Here is a 25755-nt window from a genome sequence, read left to right on the forward strand (position 1 = left end):
AAACCGTCACTGTTCACGATGACTTGCTTAGACAGCCTCAGTTAGCTTTTAAAACTTGGAAAAATCGTATCAATTATAACAGATGCCTTGTAGTTGAATCCAGTCAGCCACACCCTGCTTCGAGCAAATTTTGATCAGTCTTTGTAATCGTATTTTGCGAGAAGGAAATGCAGCCATTTTGGTGCAAAGAATTTGAAGCAGAATTTCGTCCCTATTTGCTATGAATTTGCTGATCAAAACTTGTCGACAAATTTCGAGCCTATGGCGTGACAGATGGGTCGGAATTTGAGTGCAAAGTTTGCAGACGGAATTCAATGCAAAATCGAGGGCAAAATGGGGGCAGACTGTGCCTCTAAGACCTACTCTTGCTCCAAGATTAAATTTTGAGGAAAATCATGTTAAACCTTGATGTAGGAGAAAAAACGGAATTTTATTTAAGTTCTAGTTTTATGTATTTTCAATAATTTAAATATTTACAGGTGTTAAAATAATGACAATAACAATTTTGCTCGATATTTACTCCTAGAAGAAGGTTAGGTCCACTTTTAGTGCGACCGACCTGCCCTCTACACGAGTGCAGGGTGTGCACTCATTTTGTCCTCGATTTGGCATGGACTTTTGCCTGCATACTTTGCACTGAAATACCGTAGGTAATGACGCGAGAGATGGGCCGGTATTTCATTGAAAAGTTTGCAGAAGTCCATGCTAAATAGATGCCAAACCGGGGGCAGACCCTGTCTCTAAGACCTACTCTTGCTCCAAGAGTAAATATCGAGGAAAATCAAAGTAAACCTTGCTGTAGGAAGGAAAACGGAATATTTAAACTTTTAAATTATATAATTTTAAGATTCATGTATCTTCAATAATTTAAATTATTAAAAATAAATCTTGAAATAATTACAATAACGATTTTGCCCGATATTTATTCTTAGAACAAGGTTAGATGCATATTGATAAAAATTCAGAAGTTTTTCTTTGATTTTTACCAGAAGGAACCTTCTAGTGAAAAAAATAAATTTGTCCATCACTCTGATTTGATGAAACAAGCTATAAACATTGGAATGTGCGTAAAAATGTATGTATAGTCCATTACAGTATAACTCAGTCATGTTTCATAAGTCTGTACTACTTATTGAGTTGGACTGTAATAGATCACCTGAGGTTTACTAAAATCGACCATCTCGATAACTCGGCTGCTATCACTCAAAAGATAAAGTGCATCAGACTTTTATTTTATGCCAAGTAGTGCATAACTTCGTCTCAAATACATTGTTTCTAATGAATAGTATACTTTTTTTATAAATTAGATATATGTATATTAGAAGCAGTAAATATTCATACTATCCGTGCACATTTCTCAGCATATCGATCAAAATATCTTCTAAAATAATAATTTTTTACAGTTTAAATACAGGTGTTCTGCTTCTATATTTTAGTTTTATACGTTTTTTCTGCCCGTGACCTTGAATGACCTTGGGTAAATAAAGTCACTGAATTCGTAATGAAATGGACTATCATTGTAGATGTTTAAAAAAGGGTGGTTCCTTTAAAAAAATGAAGGTGACTTTGATAAATCTAAAAAGAGTTACATAAAAACAAACATTTTTTTGGTATCGCATGAGCCCCATTTTACCATTCAACTTTGTCCTCAAGACATTTAATGTATCTTTGAAAACGACAAAGATATTTGAGGTGATAACGTTAGGTGACTCACCCTGTACAATACATATAATCATATAATGTATACATATAATATGTATATAAAGAGATAATATAAGAGAATATAAAAATATTTCGTAGTAGAGGGGGAAGCTTTTTGAGAGGCATACAAGCCCGCCAGGCAATTCTGTTTATGACGGCGCTGCGCGGCGGGACAGCGGTGGGGATAGCTCGAGCGACCGTTAATTGGGATCAGTGAAATATCGGTGCGAGTTAGAAAAGACTCTAGCATAGGCCTAGAACTCGCAGGAGTCCAAAGGGTTAACGTGTGTGTGCCATTAATTACGTCACTGACGGTATATTTTGACACCAAGCACCAAACTTAATCTGGCGGCCGAGTTATTCGAGTAGCCGTTTCAAGCGATTTTGCCTTTATAGGTCCCATACTTTTATCCATCACAGTTTTGATAAGTGAAGTAAACTAATACAACTGGAATACATATTAACCTGGAACATGTTAGGTAATACTAACATTGATAAACTATTGGGTTGGCAAGAAAGTGATTTCCCTATTTTAAGGTGAAATAAAACTCAATGTTTTTATTCAAGCAATGAATTTTAATTAATAAAATATTTTACATTCTGTTCCATCATCTTTTGCCATCTTCTGGTAGCTTCATAATTCCGCGCTCATAATACTTCTGATCCTTATCAACAAAAAACTGATCCAAGTGCGACTATCAGGTCATCACCATTGGTGCATGTTTTATGGTGGAAATGATATATGGTGGATGTAACATCACTTGCCAACCAAGCTCCAATAATTTTTCACGTATTACCGAAAGATGTGTATGGCCTAGCGTTATCATGGTGGAACACGTGAAAGATTATTGGAGCTTGGTTGGCAAGTGAAGTCACATCCACCATATAGCCCGGACATTGCACCATCAGATTAGAATTTATTTCGAAGTTTATAAAACTCTTGAATGGTAAAACATTCGCTAATGATGATCACCTGAAATTGCACTTGGGATCAGTCTTTTGCCGATAACGAAAGTTGGCAGAAGATCATCGAAAAAAATGGAAAATATTTTAATGACTGAAAGTTGATTACTTGAATCAAAACATTGGGTTTTATTTCATCCTAAAATACCGAAATTAGTTTCTTGCCAACTCAATAGCTCTGTAATCCATGTAAAAAATGAAATAATTATCATCGTGATTGAAGAGATTGGTGTTATAAAAACCCACATAGGAGTTGGCGTATCTCTAAGAGCATTGTACATTAAAAATTCGCTTCAACGAAAGAATAGTCCCCGATTGTTTCACCTTTGTGTACAGTCTACGAGTTCGCAATAAAGTTCGACTATCTGGCCGAGTGATTCGTAGCGCGTCGCCATTCGTCGAGATTCGCTTGAGAACTGATTGGCGATGATACGGGTTCGGTGCAAGGGTGCTCGAATCAAATGCACACATTAAAGGGTTGCGTCCAGGGAGAGTTAAGATAGAAAAGAAGAAGAAAAAGTAGGTGGGATCAAGACGGAAAGACAGGTTGGAAAGGTCATGTAGCGAAAAAAGTAGAGAACACGGCAAACATACTACAGAGGCTCTGCGGCGCAGACTGCAGCGGAAGCAAAAGAAATGAGCTGAAACTGAACAACAACGGAGTGGAAGAAAGTAAATGGCGTAGACTTCGATGCGCTGGCAAATGGCGGTTGGATCAACTGAGACGGTGGAGCGAACGAAAACGGAGGGAAAAAGAACGGAAAACAGAAGAAACGAATCGCCATGGCGGAAATGGAATTATCTTTGTGGCGACTAACCTCATACGCTCGCCACAAGATGGACAGATAGTCAAGACCTTTCTCGTCACTACCTGATCCGTCACCGATCCCTATATACATATGTATATCGTCCTCAATCGCCTTCCGATATCCCAGCCAGTGTCGCCAGAATGAGCTCCGAACGGAGCTCATGTACTCTCCTCCTTACCACTTCCACTATCCCATTCCAGCACCATGCGCACACCCCAACGTCCCTCACTAAGACCGTAGACCACGGCAGTGATGCCAGAACCGTGGTACTGTGGTACTAAACGATACCTCCACCATAGCCTACATTTGCCCCTAAGTTCCTTTCCAACGCGCCCGCGCGCTACACTCACCAGCATACCTCTACGGATACAGTAGAGGAACGTTGGCGAGTGTAGCGCGCGGGCGCGTTGGAAAGGAACGTAGGGGCAAATGGAGACTATGGTGGGGTTATGGTTTAGTACCACAGTACCACGGTTCTGGCATCACTGGGCCACGGTGCCCGTGCCGTAGACTGGTCTGGTCGTCAGAGAGGGGGTACATTATCTCACCGTGATTCCCCTCATCTGGCTACACTGATCCCAGCGTCTAAGATAGGACCGCTAGATAGTCTTACCGATGAGCCCTCTAGCCAGGCCTAAGACGGAACGCTCTCCTTCCTTTTCTCCTTCTCTGTCACAGCTCTTCAGACGCCGTCAAATGGGGTCACCACGACGACGTTATTCGCCATACAACGCAACTAACCAGGAGCCATCAACAAATTCAAAAGTAAGGGGAGCGTTTCGTCCTAGGCCCGCTAGAGGACTAATTGGTAAGGCTATCTAGCGGACCCTGCCTTAGACGCTGGGATGTCGGAAGGCCGTTGAGGACGGTATATACATATAGGGATCGGTGACGGATCATGTAGTAGCGGAGATAGGCCGCAGAATAAAGTTTGTCGCCCACTAGACTGCACCACACCAGCACCGCACTAGCGTTTTCAGTGGCGCTCACCACTACAACGGTCTGGGTTAGGTCGTTCGACGGGTTACAGCGCGGCGAACGGCCACGCTAGTGGTAAGGGCCAGTGAAAACGCTGGTGCTGTGCTGGTGTGGTGCGGTCTGGTGTGCAGCGACCTTTATGAGGTGTGAAGAAGAGACCGGGAGGCCCCTGGGCGGTGGCGTGGGTTTTAGTGGGTATGCCCTAGCTCAGTGATGCCAGAGCCGTGGTACTGTGGTACTAAACCATACCCCCACCATAGCCTACTATTTCCAACGCGCCCGCGCGCTACACTCACCAGTGTACCTCTACGGATACAGTAGAGTGATACGCTGGTGAGTGTAGCGCGCGGGCGCGTTGTAAAGGAACGTAGGGGCGATAGTAGGCTATGGTGGGGGTATGGTTTAGTACCACAGTACCACGGCTCTGGCATCACTGCCCTAGCCTTTAGTTTTTCTCAGGCAGGGTGAGCCCCACACCGTCATCTGGAGGGGGGTGTGCGTAACATCCACCACGCCCTTAAACAAAAAAGAAAAAAAAGGTAGTAGCGGGAAAGGTCTTGACTATCTGTCCATCTTGTGGCGAGCGTAGGAGGTTTAGCCGCCACAGCTTGTACGCTTGACCGGTCGCCGCCGGCCGCGCGCGCGTCCCTCGCGGAAGAAAACAAGGAAAGAAAGACGGACAGAAAGAAGAAGAGAAAGTACAGATCGGCTGGCGCGATCCATAGACGATTAGCGACTGATAAATTGGCAATTGTCGATGCAAGTGGACCCAGCTTCGATGACGCGACGTGTTTCACGATCTGGATCACGGTGTATTATAGAGGTGTTCAGACTTCCCTTAGTAAAGTGTGATACATCTCTGGTCGCCGCTAAATGGGATATTGGGCAGAACTACCGTCCGTGAACATAATCCACACACATGGACGGTAGTTCTGACCGATATGCCATCTAGCGGCGACCAGAGAAGAAGGAGCTAACTATCACAAAACGTCAACCTTACAGAGGTGCTTAGTCGTAACACCTCTATAATACACCGTGATCTGGATGTCTACAGAGTGGGTCACCTAACGTTGCCACCTCTTTGTTGTTTTTAAAGATACGTCAAATATCTTAAGGACAAAGTTGAATGGTTCAGTGGACCTCACCTGATATTAAAAATATTTTTGTTTTCTATGCGATTCTTTTTAGAGATATCAAGGTCACCTTCATTTTTTTAAATGGAATGAGGCATTTAAAAAAAATGAGGTAGTAAAAAAAGTACTAACCTATGTATGTCGGAAAATGACTAGTTCAAGAGATATTTCAATTTAAATAATTCTAAGATACCATTACTGTCGTACTAAGTCATTAGCGTTTATTTACTAGTGTAACGTCTTAGTACGACAGCAATGGTGTTTTAGAATTATTTAAATTGAAATATCGTCTGAACTACAAACTTTTCGACATACATAGGTTAGTATTTTTTTATAGCGAATATCCAGCTAGCTGCATCGATTGATGTATTGAGAAATACCTCATTCCATTAAAAAAAATGGAGGTGACATTGATATCTCTAAAAAAAATCACAAAAAAACAAAAATATTTTTGGTATCATGTGAGCACCACTGAACTGTTCAACTTTGTCCTTCAGACATTTGACGTATCTTTAAAAACAACAAAGATATGTAAGGTAGCAACGTTAGGTGACTCACCCTGTATATGTATATTGAAATTTCGATTCGGTCGATTGAAATCGAGATAATTCGCTGCGAATCCTGCTGAGGCCACTATTCTGTTAGGAAGCTGGAGAAAATGTCCCTGGGGTCGGTCAGATGGCAAGAGGAACGTCTCCCTGCGCCTGATAACGCTCGAAGCGGATCATCGAAATTATCTTTCTCGAAATTGTCATTTTTATATCAGGCTTTCTTTGAATTATCCAGCGAGATCGAATGAATGGATATTTATTGAAAGATGGCGGAATGAAGAATGGTATCGATAGAATTCATCGTGTTTCACTTTTCAGGGCCATTCTGACCAGCTCCCCTCGTCCACTGTATCTGACAACGAAAACGCAGACCTATGCTTTGGATTCTTGCAAGATTTTCTTGGGAATTTAGTTTTGTGGATTTAGTATGAATTCCATAAAACAACCATCGTTCTCTGATTTTTTTTACATACGAGCCGTTTAATGCCAAGGTAGTGCAACATGATCTTTCTTCTTATTTGTATTTTAAAAAACGGCACTATTGTCATAACATTTTGCGACATCGTTTACTCTATCCCGTAATTAACTTTCTTCTTTATTGAATACCGATTTTACATTGAACGGTTCATGTACGGAGAGTTTCATCGTACGGATTACCATGTTTACAAACTCGTGTTTTTCTTATAAACTTTATTGCGCGAAGGAGAGTATTGTAACATATGAACGAAAATAATCCAGGTGTACTTCGAGCATGGAAACAGAGGATAACAACGATTTTTTAATGAAATCGAGGGTATATGTATGTGTTTGTATAGTTCTTAATATATTCTTTCTAATGTTTCACAAAGTTTACAGTGAACATTAAATTTGAACACTTTAATCAGCGTTACCATAAACATTTTTAGATAGAAAATAGTTTTATCTATCAGTCATGGCTTCTGAGAAATTCAATTTCCAAGCTTAGGTCAAATTTCCAACTTTAGGAATTGTTTGTGTTTCGCTTGCTATGCAAATATTTTTTACATACAACGATTCTGTACATTTTCTTAAACACAATAGTGTATGTTTTACAATATTATAAATATTTTAAAATGTTTCAACAATATTTGAAACAAGAGGGAAGGATATGGCCGGCTTATTCTATGGTGTAATTAAATTTGGTCTTGGTCCCTTATTTTTGAAAAATAAATTGAAAAAGGTTCTCCTGGTTGCGCAAAGTAAGTGGAGAAACATCGAAGTAAATCGATGCGTCAACGGTGTATCGCTCGTTTCAAATATTGTTGAAATATATGCAGCTATACGAAACTATGCTATTATATTTGCGAGAGTCTATGTATACATAGAATAGTAGTCTTTACTCTAGAACTTTGATAGTCTGCGAAAAATGTAAAAGAATGCAAATTTACGAGCATTTTTATTTTATTTCGAACGTATTAAACTTACTACCACTCTCACACGCCTATTTCTTAAATACTTGACCCAGAAGCTATATATTTTCCATAAAGATCTGCCGTCTATTTATTGGTTAACGTAACTGCAAAATAGATGTTGAAAATTTTTAGGTAGCAGTCCATAACAAGATTGAAATTACCCTTCACTTGGCGTACAACTGGATTCTTTTCAATTGCACATTACAAAGCATCCCTCCAAACATTATAAAATTAAAAAGACTCGTTTTATGTAATTCCATAGAATTTGACGAGAAAATGCTAAAAATCCAAGTTTTAACGTTAGGAATTCACTGGTTCAAAAGTTATGGGCGTTTCAAGTTGAACCTTTTCAAGCGTTTTTGTGGCAGCACAAGCACGTTGAGCAACTATTCCCTATGCACTGACCTGTCGCTCTGTCTTAGTTCCTGAGATATTCGCAAAAAATTTTAGATTGGTCAGGATTGGGTTCGACGGAGATGGAGAGTGATTGTGACGCCCTCTAGCAGCTCCGCACGTTAAACAACGTGTTGAGGGGGTAGACTCCCTTTTCCAGAGTTTTTCAGTAATCAAAAGCGCCAGATAAGAGTTCAACCTACTTCGCAATTGCCCTCAAAACTCCTATTTTTACGTTTACGAGGCGTAATTGGCATTGTTCGGAAGCATAAAGCTGCGCAATGTAGTTACTTTCATAAAGCTGCGACAGTTACATGCTGCCGGATAATGCAAATTAAGCTTCATAAACGTAAAAATAGGACTTTTGAGGGCAATTCTGGTCTATATTGATCTTTTATCTAGGGCATTTGACAACTGAAAAAGCCCATCTTTGCATTATCGAGGAATGATAAGGCGCATCCCACACCCTTGCAATCCTGGAAACGAGTCTACCCCCCTAAACTCAAGTTTAAACACGTATAACTTTTGAACCAGTGAATTCCTAACGTTAAAACTTGGATTTTTGTAATTTTCTCGTGAAAAACTAAGGGATTACATTAAAAAAATTCAAAACTTGTGGTCCCGTAAGGTAAGGTTTAACCTGAGATGTTAAATCGATGAAACGGTGTCCGTCGCTGCAGGTCGAAACGTCTAGGACAACGTCGAGGCGTGATCGTGACACGATAAGACAACGGATGAACAAGAAAAAACAGGTGTTGCGTTTTCGTGGTCGTATATGGTCGCGCGTAGGTAGCGGCTAGCGTAGCATAAAATGAAACCTACTTCGATCCAGAGATTTGTAAAGCCCACCTCGGCCATTTTTGACTTTGCATATTCGATTCGTATTGCTCCCCGGTCGGAGGAGAGGAGTAAGGATCCTTGGAGAGTGGCCATCGCCTGGGCCGCGAAGCGAACGTCTTGATATTCGACAAAGGCCACTGGCGACCCTCCCCCCGTGTGCATACGAAGCCGGGAGAAACCAGGAAAACTGTGCATAAATAAGAGAAGCGTACAATACGTGCTCTATTTAGTTATGACAGACGGTACTCTGGTAAAAGAGAGAGGGTGGTTGAGTGTTATTGCTTGGCAATGGAGCCGCTGCCACTGGCAGCGACCAGGCACGAGGCTGTTGCACGAAAAGGAGATCTATTACGATTACCACTCATCACTTTCCACAATAGACCCCGTATAGCGCGATCGAGAAACTCTTTACATATATTTCATGTGCTATTCAATGTATTATACAAAACACGTCTACTTATGTATACCCAATACAATTTATTGTCAAAGAAGATTTAATTTTTGTAGTGTTATACGGGGGTCCACTGTATGAGAAAACGTCACAACTAGACTGCAATCACTAGGCGAAATAGGAACCATTTAAGGGCTGCTCTTTACTTTACCGGACTCAAAATTACTGCCTTTCTTCTATAAGTTATTATGTATTTGGTATGTAATCCAGTAGATTTTTAAATTCTTCTAATGTTTTTACTGTTCTAAGTTATATCTGCTCATTTTTCCCATAAATGCATAAAAGTCGCTGTCTAGTTATTGCCAATCACAATATATAATCAATCAAAGTTTCTTCTTTTCTGTTATTTTCGACTTTAGAAAATAGAACGAATTTACAAAAAGTGAAGATAAACGGAGTTGCGTTTAATACTTGTATGTTCTACTTCTAAACTAAACTAAAATTATATGAAAACATTGCGACAAAATTTTTTCGCAATAATAATATGTAATTTCGTCTAGCTTACGGTTTTCCAACGTTTTCCTCTGTTTTTATAACTTCCAAGCATAGTTACACATACTTTTTGAATAATTGAAAATCCAACTTGTTGGTTCACGATTAGAATTGCTTTTGCTATTAAAAATTGATTAAATAATCATTAGCAGTGCACCAGAAATATGTAAGAACTATTTTAAATAATCTCTGGGAGGTATTGTGTTAAAAAACGTTGGATTAAAAATAAAGAAAACATTTCAGTTCACGAAGAAAATGTTGGTAGATTACCCGAACGAGATCTGATAAAAAGGACATTAGAAACTGTGAGCTCAAAAGGATCGAGGAACTGTCGTCAAGTTTTTGAATAAAATATTCTGTATCGAAGAAACGCAATCTTTCTTCGAATAAATCTTATCTTTTTCAATGAGGTCGGAATAACGCACTTTCATGAATAAATAGATATCGTATTCACACGTTTTTGCGGGGGTTTGCCACAATGTCTGTTCCAATGTTCTTCTTTCCAGCATAGTTCAAGTCACATTTTTCTGTCTCCACTTTTGTCAGTATAGAGAGAGATAGATCATACCTTATGTTAGACAATATACAGGGTGTCCCGCATACAATGGACAACCGTTTAGGAAGTCATTAGACACGAAAAAGTGAGACCAAACTAAAGAATACAATTTTTTTGTTTGACGTGTTATTGTCTCTAGCAGCAGGCGTCCTAGATAACCTTTCGTATCATAGTTGACGCTTTTAACGAAGACCGAGCTCTGGTCCGATTTAATTGGAAGTGACAAAAAACGAGAGTCTGGCCCTACGTGATCTCAGATTATAAGCAAACCATTCCATTCATTTTAGGGGTATGTAAACTCTTAAATTTTTAATATTCAAAAATTGAATTGTTCACTGAAGAAACTAAACCCTTTGCCCTCGGAGCGATTTTAACTCAAAAATGAACCATTTCTTCCGACCTAGAATATTTCCATTCCCTATGATTTCTCTGAAATTTTATGGATATCAAATTGGTACGAACCAATATATTTAATAATGTAAACAATATTTTGAGTAATGATACAGCAATTTTTAGTGGCACCTCAGAGTCGCTATTCCAGTGCTAAGGGTTAAATGATAGGTTTTAGGAAGAAATCAGTAAGAAATTGTTGAATTGTCCCCCTTAACAATCAACTTGCCTCTTTGTGGGGCGTGGACCCCACGTTGGGAAACACTGGTACATGGTCTAAGGTTCATACATACTTTTAGCATGAAACAGAGCCTAACCCATTTTACCAAGCTAAAAGTGGATATTGCTTCTGTTCCAAGCTGAAAGTGGATATTGGTTCTGTTTCAAACTGAATGTTGGTATGATCTATCTCTGTCTACACTGAAAAAAGTGGTGGCAGAAAAATCTCCGCTGTGAGCGTTCTCATATCCTAAATAATTTTAATAAACACAGTAATTCTTCCATAGTCACAAAAAGGTTGTACACGTTGAAGGCAAAAAATAATATCCCCTCCACTGTAGTAATCTGATCTCGGCTCAGGTATCTCGGTGTGAACCAGTGCGAATCCAATTACAAAAATTCTTTATTTTTCATTATTTTTTTATGGGACTTTCACAAACTTATTTCTGGTATTTTTCTGATTAAAATGATACTAAACACGATATAATTTCAACTGCATTTAGTAGTTTAATTGACGATGAAAATTTCGGGCGCAAGGAAGGACAGCGTATGGGAAAGAAAGAGACGCGGAGAGTCAGCCGCGCACGGTTTATCTTTACGCGCGCTGTCCTTTTCTACGTTCGGCTCGGTCTTTGAAGCTCAAAAAATAGTCAACGAACTGTGCAAACGAACCTCCCCGAGGCTCTTGCGACTACAGAGGATTTCTTGTAGATGTACTGAAGAATGAAGAATGTTATCGAACAAAATGAATAACGTTGACATTTGACCAAAGTCATGTCATAAATGATTTCGGTTTGCAAGAATAAATTATAATGATTCTTTTCTCATTCCGCGACTGATTATATTATACTCGAGCCACCTGACAAACAGGAGTTGTTTGCATAGCAGGTTTGAATTTTTTTATTTTACTATTATTGAAAATATACAGATGCATTCATAGTATACACTACCGTCCATAAATCACCGGACAATTACCGATCTTCAACAAAATGGTAATTAAAGAATACAAGCTTTCAGCTTGATTTTATTGTTTTATTTTCATTAGACATATACATATACTATTTGAATAAATGTTGGACAAAAGAGATTGAGAAATTCTGGGTTGATTATGGACAGTTCTAGAAGCCAAATTGGAAAACAATTGGCCCATTTAAATTTAAAAAATTAGAAAATATAAGAATAATTATTAAAATTTAGAAAATATACGGTATTTTGGTCAGATTTGATTTGTATGTTCTCTCCATCAGAAAAAATTAGTAAGTACTATTTTTATTTGATAATATAGGCCCTTAATAATAAAAAAAACGTGTGCATCCTTTGAATAAGTGTCCGTTGACTTATGGACTCAAATTTGTATTGTAACAAACATTATACCAACTCTAAATAAATACAATTTGGTTACTTTTATTGGACAACATATATCAGTTGCATTTATTGCGAGGCAATTTTTGTGTTAAAATATAATTGTCCTTCAATCACCTTTAAATGTAGACACACTCATAGCGAAACTAAATGTTGAAGCTTGTCTTTGTATTCATCCTTTCTTCAAAGATTGTAATCTGCATATTTAATGTTAACAGACATTGTTATCGTATTCACTAGTTGTTATTCTTATAAAACGAAATAAACTCAGAGGGGTTTAAAGTGCTTAAATAAAAAAATGTAATTGTGTGTCGTTTATTCTATTGACAAATAAAATCGATGTGTTAAAATGGAAATTATTTATGATTCGATCCATTATTTCAGCCAAGCCCGATATCACATGTCACTTTTGTCTTCAGAACAACTTTCGCCCACGAAAGATTTCAGTCGAATCGGTTCGTGGCGTGTACGAAGACCGATTACTGATGAATTTATAACTCTGGCCATAAGGGCCAATTGGATCGTTAGGATACCATTAACGGGAATATCGGTATCGATTACGCTTGATTTACCGTAGCTCTACCAGGCACCGCGCAACCACGGTCAATTTCGATTCTTGCCAGCTGGAGGTGGCCGTGTCACGACACGGTTCACGTTTTTGACTATTTTTCTCACTCTTACAAAATCCCTTTATCCTAGTCTCTCCTTCGAGGCCGATTAACGAGAAAATAACTCGTATTTGCGAACATTATATTATTATTATTAATCGTTTATAAACATTTTGTCACTTCTAATTTTATACAGGGTGTCTCAAAATTCCTTCAACATCTGGAAATGGAAGGTTTCTGCCATCATTTGAAGCAACAGTTTCTTTTGCAATAATGGCGTCCGCGGCTTTGTTAAGGAGTTATTAACGAAAAACATGGACCAACCAACACGCGTCTAGGTCGCGCTCTGATTGGTTCGTGTTTTTCGTTAATAACTCCTTAACAAAGCCGTGGACGTCACTATTGCAAAGGAAAATGTTGCTTCAAATGATCTCAGGTACCTCCCTTTTCCGGGAGTTGAAGGAATTTTGAGACACCCTGTAGATTCGGTTAGACCGCAAAGATCTTTCTGCAAAACTGAAATTTCCTGCCTGAAATCGATCAATTTTGGAATTGACTGGCAATCAAAGATTTTTGTAAAATATTGTCAAATATCTTTTTCCCAATTTTCTCACAATTTCGTTTTCACTTCATTTGGCAAACTATTATATTTATATTAACTTGTCAAAAAGTGCAAGTCTTTTATATGTAAATTCTTTTATATGTACATGTATGTTCTTATATGTATGTATGTGTATATATACGATTCTAAATTTTGTTAGTTTTTATCCTATTTGAAACTGCAGCTGCTCATTTTTGTTTTAAATAAATCATATTTAAATAAATCATATAATATATAAATATAATATATAAATATAAAACTCTGTATTTCATACTCTATGTATGTGAATTTTTAAATCATTTGAATCAACTATTTTATGCTATTAATAATTGTTAATACTCAAAAGAGTATTATCAAAAGAGATAAAAATATCAATCTTAATCTACACATTTTATAATTGATTGGCAAAGATTTCTCAATAAATTTTTCAGCAAGAACGTCAATTTCATTCAAGAATCAACATGCCACCCCCCTGTAACGTAATCTTATCATTTCTTCCGGTTTCCATTATTTCAAAGAATATTTAAAAAATCGTTTTCATTTCCCTGTCATTTCGTTAGTAGTATCTTGTTATTTTTCTTCGTGTACTTTCTTAGTAATAATAACGAAAATGATAATAAAAATGTGTTGGTCATACTCGTTCCACTTCGTGCGACACCTCGTGCGTGCCAACGGGTTACGGCGACAATAAACGCCACTAATGTCATCATTACTGGTATTGTTTACAGGTACTAGCATAGGTGCGTTTTGATGCCTACGAGCTACGACTGGTGGTTAGGGATGGGATCAAGTTCAACGCGTACAAGTTCATATTAACCGATTATCACCAAATATCAATACTTTATATTACAGAAATATAACATGCATCTTGAAAATGTAGAGTGTACATTGACGTCGGATTACCTTGAATAGCTATCTTGTTCTTTATTATACGGAAAAAATGTTCCTTCATTCAAAAAGACAAATACTATGGTAAATAATCAATTTTGCCGTTAAACATCACCTTAGGGACCCAGAAGTTTTTAACCTTTTTTTATACAATCCTGTAGATTTTCACGAGAAAATGCCGAAAATCCAAATTATTGCATCAAATAAAATATTTTATTTTCGAAGTTGTACAGACACTGTAAAATAAATAGGATTATATATTTACTATTTACTATTTAAAATACTATTTTCCCCAGCTCTGGAACTAATGTCGTGTTTACTCCGACAAAAAAATGTCAAATACCTCGCGAGCTTGGGTTAGTACTTTTATACGTAAGATAATAATTAAAGAATAAAACAATAAGAAATAAAGTGTAATTGCACCTGGCGGAGTGCATCCACAAAAGAATAAGGTCGTAGGAAGTTAGAACGTATTATGAGGTATATGATCTTTTCCTCTATCATTTTTTTTCTATTTTTACTTGACCACGAGCAGTAACTTGTCCCAGTTCCCAGAATCGCCCCTTGTATATGTATAAGAACTATACCATCTCTTTAAGATCATGTAAAATTGAGGGGAACTTTTAAATTAATATATAAATTTGTAAATTAGTAAATTTATTGTAATTTAAATAAAATTTAAAATTGAGGGAAAATATGATTCTGTATATTTTAATTACAATTTGCTAACAGGAATCTACAGAATCGTTTAAACCAAAAGCAAAAATATCTGGTTCCCTAAAGTAAAGTTTAGCCGCTGAAGTCAATAATTCGCAATAACATGACTCTCGCGTAATCTTGAATTCTATTCAAAACAAATTTGTGTATATTCTTTCCAGATTTGTGAATAAATCCACAAAATTTGAATACGTTATAGTAAGGTAGTATTATATTTGTTTCTAGTAATTGTTTAAAACTGTTAAAACGTAGTATGAACTTGATTCCCCCTCTCTACACGTGGCAAAATGATCAGCGGACGTTTGTGATACTGTTTGGAGGCGGTGCTGTTAGTACGAAGCTGTTAATGTTAATATTTTGATACGTGATAAGGTCCCTAAAACCATCAGCTGGCGTTGAGACAGTTGATTGAAACAAACATAGTGGAGTGTGACGATTAAATTGCGGATTTAAGGACAAAAGCAAGTAGTAGGGGTGGACGGAATTTTCGGGTATCCGAGACTCGGTTCGGGTCGGGTTGGGATCCAAAAATTCATGATACTCGGGTACCAGATTATTATATTCGGTTGGAGTAAATGAAAAATACATGTTACTGGTGAATGATTGAGAAACAGGGATTGGAAGATGGCAACAAGTTGTTACAAATAATGGAAATTATACCATTGAATAATATTAAATATATATGGGCAAGAGAGAGCTTTACTTAAGCGGACTCAAAATTTTTGTCTTTCTCCTATAAATTATTATGTATTTGGTATGTAATCGAGTAGATTTGCACCCGGAGAACATGCAGATCCAAGTTTCGATCCTATAGGATCAATGGTTCAGGAGTTAGGCTTGTTTACAGTTGAGCAATTTGCAGTGTTTTTGACAGGTAAGGGCGCCGCCATATTGGTTTGTAGTGACGATCGCGCGCCGATTACCGTGCAGAATCGCTAAATAGCTGCACGGACTGTATTTTTTAACCCAGACCAGTTAAAACGCAACATCGTGGTCATGTCTTCCAAAAGTCAAACAACAATCGCAATAACCGCTCTATAGTATCAGCATTAACGCGTGCCCGTGCTGCCATCTAGCAGTTCTGCTCGGTAAGCGCCGCGCGATCGTCACTACAAACCAATATGGCGGCGCCCTTACCACTCAAAAACAGTGCAAATCGCTCAACTTTTAGCAATCATAACTTCTGAATCATTGATCCTACAAGATCGAAACTTCTTCGGGTGCGAATCTACTGGATTACATACCAAATACATAGAAGAAAGTCAAAAATTTCGAGTCCGGTAAAGCAAAGAGCAGCCATATATTTTTATAAATTGATTCAAATGTTTTCTTTCTAATAAATAGATTGCGGATCTTAATGTAAAATTCGATAGAATTTGGTACGATTTTTATTGTAAATTTCAAGCCTACAAAGGCTACTACCATTGAAAAAAGATTTTATTTAATTCTAATAATGTGTGAACGTTCGCAGTCTACTAATAAACGTTCGCGATGAACCCGTCGAAATGAACCTGATATCGATTTCGGGTACCCGAGTATCACGAATTTTCGGATGCCCACCCATTGCTAGCGAACAGTTCGTAGCGTAATAAACACGTGGGTTGGATTAATGTGAATGTTAAGGACGCGTTGGATCGTTTGGAGAGGAAATGTAGCTGATTCGTCGGTGACCTATATGGTTCTTTTAAATTCCGAGTTGCGTAATTGTTTCCAGCGCAGAACGCGGTACTCGGTACTAAATTCGTCGTTTCCAGTTCATTGCTGCGTGGCCTGGATACGCTCGAAAAAATTGAACGTATCTAGGAAGATCGTTCCGGTGAACGAGTCATCCTGTTTCGAATCGTGAACTTCTCGCAGTTCGACGAACCTTGTTCTGTACTCTATACAGGGTGTCGCAGTTAACTTGATCACCTCGAATAACTATTAAACGATACATTTCACGAAAATTGTAAAACATGGAATTTAAATGGATTCGAGGGGTCCATCTTCTCTGGTACTTGCTTTTTTGTGGATGGAGGCGTACCGGAGATTTCAAGGTCACCTTTTTGTATCGTAAGTCAATGGAGAAAGGAATTCTCAGTACAACCCTAATAGTTAAAACCCCTTGCCGTATCTTAACGGGTCACACTCGTCATGAAGATTTTAAAGAAAGTCTAACAAATGTGAATGTTACCCCCTTCCATTCTAGCTATACAAAAAATATAAATTTTCCTTCCTCTTTTAAGACATTTTTGGTAATAAAGACGTTTTAATCACTGTAACTGTAAAGAAAATGGTACGGCAAGGGGTTAACGAGGTATTATCGAAATAATTTTCCATATGTACCTGTAACCTGGAAGTTAGTAGGTGCTTGAACTGATATCCCTCAGCTGGAATATGGTTAGTACATTTGGGAAATTACTTCGATACAGTCAAACCTCGATAACTTAAACCTGCTCTATAAGACGAAAATTTTGTTCATTCCCTTCCGTTGCACTCTATAAATCGAAATAAAACTTCCTTTAACTCGAATTGGCTGCTCTTCTCCTTGCGTAACCAGGAATTTTTGCCTTTTTCCTATGTTATCCAGTAGATTTGGGCGAGAAAATGCGATAAATCCAAGTTTCAATTCTGGAGGATCAGTGGTTCAAAAGTTATGAGTGTTTAAACTTGACCGATTTACAGTGTTTTTGTCAAGTAAGAGCGCCGCTTACTGAGCGGAGCCGCTAGGTGGCAGCATAAGCACGATCGACTGTAATATCTCGTTAACCTTCTCATTAGATTTAGGACGTATAAAAGCCAATATATTTTTACTCAGAATTTCATACTCTATTCACTTACGATACAAACGGTAGGTCATTCCATACAAAAAAGAAGGTGACCATTTAAATTCCATGTTTCACAATTTTTATAAAATGTATCGCTTAATAGTTATTCGGGGTAATCAAGTTAGCTGGGACATCCTCTGCATGTATACTATGCAAATTGTACTTTTGCAGCGCGGGTAATATTTAGTTGGCGCTCTTAGACTTTTGATGACGATTATTCCGCGTCGTTTGAGACTATACATGATGATTCAGTTGAATGTGCCACCTAAATTACTTATATACTGATTGTTATATGAAAAAATGGTAGAACTGAAAGATCTTCAACAGTAGCAAACCATTTAATAATCATAATTAGTCTTTTCTCTGGTTTGCTTTTTCATCGAGATTGTAAATGTAAACTTGAGTTTCTTTATTGTAAAAGATAAATTTTAACCCTTTGCTCTCGGAGCTATTTTAACTCGGAAAATTAAACATTTCGTGGACGGAGTTTTTTCTCAAAAGGCAGACTGTTTTAATGGCGGCGAAAGGAGGCTCCAAGTCCAAATGGGCATATACAGGGTATTTCACCTAACTTGATCACCTTAAATATCTTTGTTGTTTTTAAAGATATGTCAAATGTCTGAAGGACAATGTTAAATGGTAAAATGGGGCTCATACGATACCAAAAGAATTTTTGTTTTTATGTAATTGTTTTTAGAGATATGAAGGTCACCTTTATTTTTTTAATGCATCAATCGATGCAGCTGGACATTCGTTATAAAAAAGTACTAACCTGTGTATGTCGAAAAGTTAGCAGTTCAGGAGATATTTTAATTTAAATAACGCTAAAATACCATTACTGTCGTACTAAGACGTTACACTGGCAAGTAAACAATAACGTAAATAAAAGTAAAATTAATAATTACCTTATTCCATTTAAAAAAATGAAGGTGACCTTTATATCTCTAAAAAAAATTACATAAAAACAAAAATTTTTTTGGTATCGTATGAGCCCCATTTTACCATTTAACTTTGTCCTTCAGAAATTTGACGTATCTTTAAAAACAACAAAGATATTTAAGGTGGTCAAGTTAGGTGAAATACCTTGTATACATATATATGTATATATGATAAAATTTTGTACGTTTCTGGGATTTTAGTATAATTTCATTATTATATAATAGCTGTTCTCTATCTATAGCACGTGACCCAACATTGCCCCCCCCCCCCGCCCGGTTAAATTAGATAGTTTTATGTTTTATCAAATAATTGTGATTCTATTTATTTCGATTTTGTAAGCTTGTTATCACAAGTACGAAAACAAATAGATTTACTTAATAATTTCTTATGCAATCATCTTTATAATTCCAGCTCGTGTAAAATACAAATTCTGAAATCTATTTTTATTGACCCAGAAAATATAGAATTAATAATATCCAAACAATAATGCAGAGTGACCGATACATTACTTATGACTAAACTACGGAACTTTATGCAAAATAAAAATGTTTGCATTAACTGCAACCAACAAGGGCCAAGTAATAATTTCTTTCATTCTTGAATAATGTTCATAAGCTGCAACTAATACATTGATGTTCTTTAATTCTTTTAATTTGTCCGCTGTTTCAAATTTCAACTATCCATTTTTGTCATAAATACAGTGAACTACGAAAGTGTTTGAACGTACTTTAAAACAGTATAACTTTTTTATAATTGTACCAAACGACCTGCTATTTTGTAAGAAATTCGAAGCATCGGTAAGAGATTTTCCAAATATTACAATTTACAAGGTTGCATGCAAAAATAAGTTAAGCATTTTTTAGAACTTTTTTATTTGGGCCCTTAACGAAAATTTAGAATGTATGTTGTGTAGATTTATGTTAGTTATACACATGCTGAAAATTTCGTCAGAATCAATTAACATACCCAAGAGCTACAAATGATAGTTTTTCGCGACTTTTGGTTAGTTTTCGCTTAAAATCCACAGATTCTTATATCTTTCGATGCGTGTCGTTTTTCGCCGCATCAACCGATTTCGATGAAATTTTCAGCACGAATATAATTAACATACATCTACAAAACCATTATAAATGGTGCTTCTCTTACTGTCTCATGTAATTCTTAGCAATTGCAATTTTTTCAAAATCTTTTTTGCATGTCATTTGATAAATCAATTCTCCTAAATGGTCAATCAATAATTGGTGATCAAAAAAAGTTACACTGTTTTAAAGTACGTTCAAATACTTTCGTGGTTCACTGTATGGGCGAAAGAAAAACTGGATACGGTTGATAAGTGAAAATGCCGGCGAGCCGAGGCGAGGCAAGAAGCCAACGGCAACGGAATCGGCGCGCCATTAAATACGCGAGCATACAGGTCAAAGCATCTTCCAGCACGATGAATGAACTGGATATGACGTCAGTCGGGCTCGAATCTGACGCAACGGGTCCCTATCGATTTCCTCTTTGCATTCGACGCTGAAATAACTCGCGAGAATAGAACCCTCGAACAATCCCAACCGATAGGAATTACTTCTCGTCCTCGACCTTCCTTTCCGGGATTAAATGGGTTCGATTCGGGCCGCGGATCTTCTTTTCTCTTGCCTGCAATTTTCTCGCCTCCGAATGTTACACACCGGGACAAAAGGACCCGACGCGACGCCGCTCTCAAAAATCGATGTTCGTACGTCAAGAAACCAAAAGATAACTTCGGAAATATGCTTGCCGATCAAATGTCTTCTTACGTAAATATAGATATTGTACCAACCACTGGAACGAATAGATTTCTTACAATCTTGTATTCTTAATTGGTAAATATTATTTAATGGACAATATTGTTGGCTTTGTGGCGGCTAACCTCCTACGTTCGCCACGAGATGGACAGATAGTCAAAGACCTTTCCCTATATATACCGTCCTCAATCGCTTTCTAATATCTCAGTCGGTGAAGCCAGAATGAGCTCCAAACGGAGCTCCCGTACTCTCCTCCTTACCCCTTCCACTATTCCATTACAGTATCGTGCGCACGCGCACACTCCACGGTCCCCATCGCGCACGTGCAACGTGTCTCCCATTCGCCCCACTCATTTCCCGTCATCAGAGAGGGGGTACATCATTTCACCGTGACTCCCCTCATCTGGCTACACTGATCACAGCGTCTAAGGCAGTGATGCCAGCGGGCGCAAGTTTTCTCGTGCATGCGCGGCGATTTTAGCCTCAGTAAAGTACGATTCTCGAGAAAATGTGGCACGTTGAGCACCCCGCAGAATTTTAAGAAATTGATATGATTTGATTATGAAAAACGAATGTATGACAAGTGTACTTCTGTACATTTTGTAACTCGTACGACACGTCCTGGAGTTTTTTTTGTCCGGAACAGATTGTTTCGGTACATTCCTGGCAATATAACTGGCTCAGGGCGCTGCTACCTCATCATCCTAATACTCGTATAGATACGTTACTGTTTTGGCCGCGCATATCACAAAAGAAGAGTCGTCGAGTGGGAGACAAAAGAGAAAATCGACTAGCCACGCTACCGAATCTGAAGGCAATGTAAACGACGCGACGGTGGGACGGTCATCGTCGCGTAGCGTAATTAGTCCGTGGAATCTCGTTACACCGCAAACCTCAGGGTTCCACGTATGAATTCGCAAGTAGCTGTCCGAGTTAATTACACATGGTTCCGCGAACAAGTTGATGTCTAGAATTTTCGGGGCTGCGCGAGCCTCGGCGAGCTGGACTTCCTCTCGTTATGAATTAGTCCCTTAGCTCTTACAAGTAAAAGCTTATCTTTGTTTCGTCACATCCGAGCATTGTCAGGGATCCTTGGTGGCAGAGCTGCGTGGCGTAATTGCCTCGTAACCCTCATCTGTCCGTTGACACTGTCAATTTCACACAGTTTTCAAGGACATCGAATAAATAGTACAGTTTTCATCCAATCTAAGTGGACCAGAGTTGGGCAAAAATTTTTATTTGAATAAAATGAAGTGGATGATGTTCTTTTTCACAACAAGAAACTCTCTGTAGTTCTGAGTAATTATAGTCACTGAATTCGTAATGAAAGGGAATATCATTGTAGATGTTTAAGTATTGAATTTTTCACAATGTTCTGTTCATTTTAGTGACATTAATGGACTGAGTATCGAGATATTCATCTTATTGTCAGATATTCATTTTCCAAGACCTGACCTGATAATCGTTATATTACAAATAAAGCTCCTCGAAGGCAAACATAACTTCGTAATAGAAGGAGTACTTTACTGTGACGTGTGCTCGACGTGTTGCGCCGAATAAACAATGAATAAAAAACAATTAAATGAAAATAAAAAAGTAACAATTGAAATGATATCATTCTGAATAATTTATTTATATGTATACATATATAAATAATAAGTAATTATTTTTGTCTCTTATGTAAACTTCCACCTAACAAATATATTTTTTTATCTAAATAAACATTTAAATGAACGTTTACTTAAATGATGCCCAACTCCGGTTGTATCTAACTAATTTTTCGAAAAAGTGTAATTGCAAACATCGAAATTTGTCCGAACAATGTGATGCAGTTTTTGTCAAATAAGGATTTTGCAAAGTAATAACTTCACCAAGTATTGGTCCACAGCTTTGGGAAGTTTAACCACGAACTTCGCTTACAGTTCCCAAGTTTAAACGCGCGTACAGAATTCAGTCCAAGTTTATTCGCAGTTCTTGCTTTGCTGTAAATAATTTTCAGCGGATTCTGCAGTTGCATGAAATAGCTGCCCTCGAGCAAAAACGAGTATAGTAACTACAGTACAACACGGAAATTTTATGTCGAATAGTTTCATTCATAAACATACTATACCTCTAGCAAAAACTGTTCGACCAAATAAACCAAGCGTCTGTCATTATTAGACAGTGGATGTTTATCCAAAATAGAAATTGTAAAAATGTATTTCTTCTTTCAATAAGCAATTTTTAATACCTGTTGGCAAATTTCGAGAAAGTATGAACAAATAATATCTAATTTTCAGTGGTAGCAGACTTTATAGTTCTAGAATAAATCAAAATCGTACTAAATTCTGTGAAATTTGATATTCCGGCATGTTTCGAAAATTTTTAGAAGACACAAATACATAAAGATCTAGTCGTTACATATTCTGTACCGGAATTTTGAAAAATGGGCACGGAAATTATTCTTAGTTGAATTTTTAGTTATTTTTAGTTAAACAGCCACACTTACGGTGTAGATAGAATATTTTCAGCCAGAGGTGGTAGAATCGAATGCCCCAATCAGTGGTATTTGCTAGTTCGTATGCGGAACACATGATTCTAGTAGAATTAGAGCCCTAGCGGAGAGATTGACCCTAATTATGCTCTAACTGAGAAAAGCCTAACGTAACTTCTCCAAGAATCAGAACGCTATATACATATAGCGTGACTGTCGGTGGACAGTCTACATCAGAGGTGGCCAACCTATTACATACGATGCTTCAATTTCTTTCACATACGAGTTCAGATGCGCCATATAACTCGAACACTTTTTCTACCTTTTTATTGTTGAGGTTGGAAAATAGAGATAGGGGTAGGATCTGCTTCTCTTAGGGGAGGGAAAGGGATAAAAGTTCAAAAGATACACGTTTATTGGAGAACCAATCTACGATAGTGAGAAATGATCTCTTGGACGAGAGATCCTTTCTCCAAACAACAGTGTTTCAGTGTCGCCAGATCGAGGAAATCGAGGGGAATACAGTTTACCCCCTCCCTGATAACCAGACCAGTCTACGGCACGGACACCGTGGTCCAGTGATGCCAGAACCGTGGTACTGTGGTACTAAACCATACCCCCACCATAGCCTACTATTGCCCCTACGTTCCTTTCCAACGCGCCCGCGCGCTACACTCACCAGCGTATCATTCTACTGTATCCGTAGAGGTACGCTGGTGAGTGTAGCACGCGGGCGCGTTGGAAATAGTAGGCTATGGTGGGGGTATGGTTTAGTACCGCAGTACCACGGTTCTGGTATCACTGCCGTGGTCTACAGTCTACGGTCTTAGTCGGTGACGTTGGAGTGTAGGTATGGTGTTGGAATGGGATAGTGGAAGGGGAAAAGAAGGAGAGGAAAGAGATATCTTCTGGCGACACTGTAGTGGTTCCCAAAGTGTGGTACGCGTACCCCTGGGGCTACAGGAAGAGTTTGGAGGGGGTACGCAATGTTCTGATTCTAGTGCAACAATCCGGGTGTAGCGGGAGTCTACTGTTGTGTACAAAGGATGTATTATTCGTCCAACGAAAGATGGCAGAGATTTTGACAGCGTGGTGCAAGGGGATCTGCGAGACCTCACTCTTGACACTAGGCTGCGGATCCCACTCTTGCGCTTAGTGTGGATTTATAGTGGAGCTGCGAGCATCGATGATAGCGGCGCGGTGAAAACAAACCAACATTCGTGACAACATTTCGACACATACTAATGAAAAAGTACGTATGTATTTTCTTTGTTTTTCTTTTTTTCACCGCACAGCTCATCTGGCTGCTCCACTATAAATCCACCCTTAGGTTCTGGGGGGTACGGTCGACGTAGGAGCTCGACGTCACCACATCGCTCCATTGCAGTCACACTCAATACGCTCGTTTGCTGTTTTCGTCAAACGATTCGGCCAATCGCGGAGGACGTGTAGCGCGAAGTATGGATATCACGTGGTACCTACAAGTTTCTCTAATTGTAAGACATCTTTCGTTCGACGAATAACACACGTCTGCTACTTAATACCGATTGTTCTTAACGGTGTTACGACACTTATAGAAGGGGTACACAGATGTCGAAACTTTGGGAAACACTGTCCTGCAACAACCTTCATATTCTACAATTGTAAACTGTGCAAAAAATGCGACGGACTGATGAGCAAGAAGGCTGTATGAGTTGAACCGAGAGAACTCAGCTGTTGAAAATATCAAGATGGATTCAGTTATGGCGTCTACTCAGAGTTGTGCCCGGATTACAACATAATTTAGGAGATGTGCAAATAGCGGGGTCCTAAACTATGCTCTCTCGGACATATTAGAGGATAGAGAGGAAAGGGTCCAAGGTCCTAGACGTGCGGTTTTTTTAGTGGGAATTGGGGAAACCGAAGACTTGTTTCCCCGAGTCCCACACTAGACCCTTCGGGGGGTGTACATGAATGTATATTTTCCGCACGTCTTTAAACTAAAAAAAAGTGGAGTAAGGAGAGGAATCGTTTGTGAATCACGAGCAGAGTTGTGCTAAATTTAGCACTAAAATACATTGCAATTAAATTACGTATAATTCAATTACACTATATTTCATATATGTATACAGTATTTGAATTACTGTAATCGCATGACATAATTCCAACCTTTTCCTTCATTTAATTGCTAATTACGCGAATCAAGAGTGTAATCGAAATACAATATGTATAATGTAAACTACTCAATGTGAACATTACTCGCTTAATGTGAGAAATATCTTTCATGTTGATCCGTGTTTCTTCTGTTTCGTATTCACAGACAAGACAATTTTATGTTTATGTTTACGAGGATGTTTTTGAAAATGCAGCAAGACGTTTGAGCAAAGAGTATTCATTAAAGTTCATTTAAAACTTGCTGACAATTGCCATATCAGTGAATATGACCATATAAGCAATTGGTGCCACATGAAGAATGTTCTTTCCTTGTTTTCTAATATAATCAAGTTTATTTTTCATCATACAATATGGATTCATGAATAATATCATGTTCATCACTGATACTAGTCTTCTTCTTTTGCCACATGTTATTATTCTTATAATGCAATTCATGATTACACTGTACTTACTAATTGTATTTCAATTGAAAAATAGAAACCAGAACTAACCTAACCCATACCTAACCCAGAACCACAAATTACATTGTAA

The 25755-nt window shown here is 38.1% G+C and overlaps 1 protein-coding gene across 5 annotated transcripts in view; it reads right to left on the minus strand.

The window, feature by feature from the left end:
- Window positions 1-25755, minus strand: part of LOC143212158 (protein couch potato) — a 251750-nt gene that overhangs the window by 8189 nt on the left and 217806 nt on the right. For 4 of the 5 annotated variants that reach the window (XM_076430606.1, XM_076430603.1, XM_076430602.1 and 1 more), the window contains one exon: window positions 8781-8985. The exons of the other annotated variant lie outside the window; for it this stretch is intronic. In XM_076430606.1, coding sequence (XP_076286721.1) covers window positions 8781-8985 — 205 coding nt within the window. The remainder of the gene's footprint in view (window positions 1-8780; window positions 8986-25755) is intronic. 5 annotated transcript variants of the gene reach the window in all.

The sequence above is a fragment of the Lasioglossum baleicum genome, chromosome 9 (genome assembly GCF_051020765.1).
Source record: "Lasioglossum baleicum chromosome 9, iyLasBale1, whole genome shotgun sequence".
Lineage (NCBI taxonomy): Eukaryota > Metazoa > Arthropoda > Insecta > Hymenoptera > Halictidae > Lasioglossum > Lasioglossum baleicum.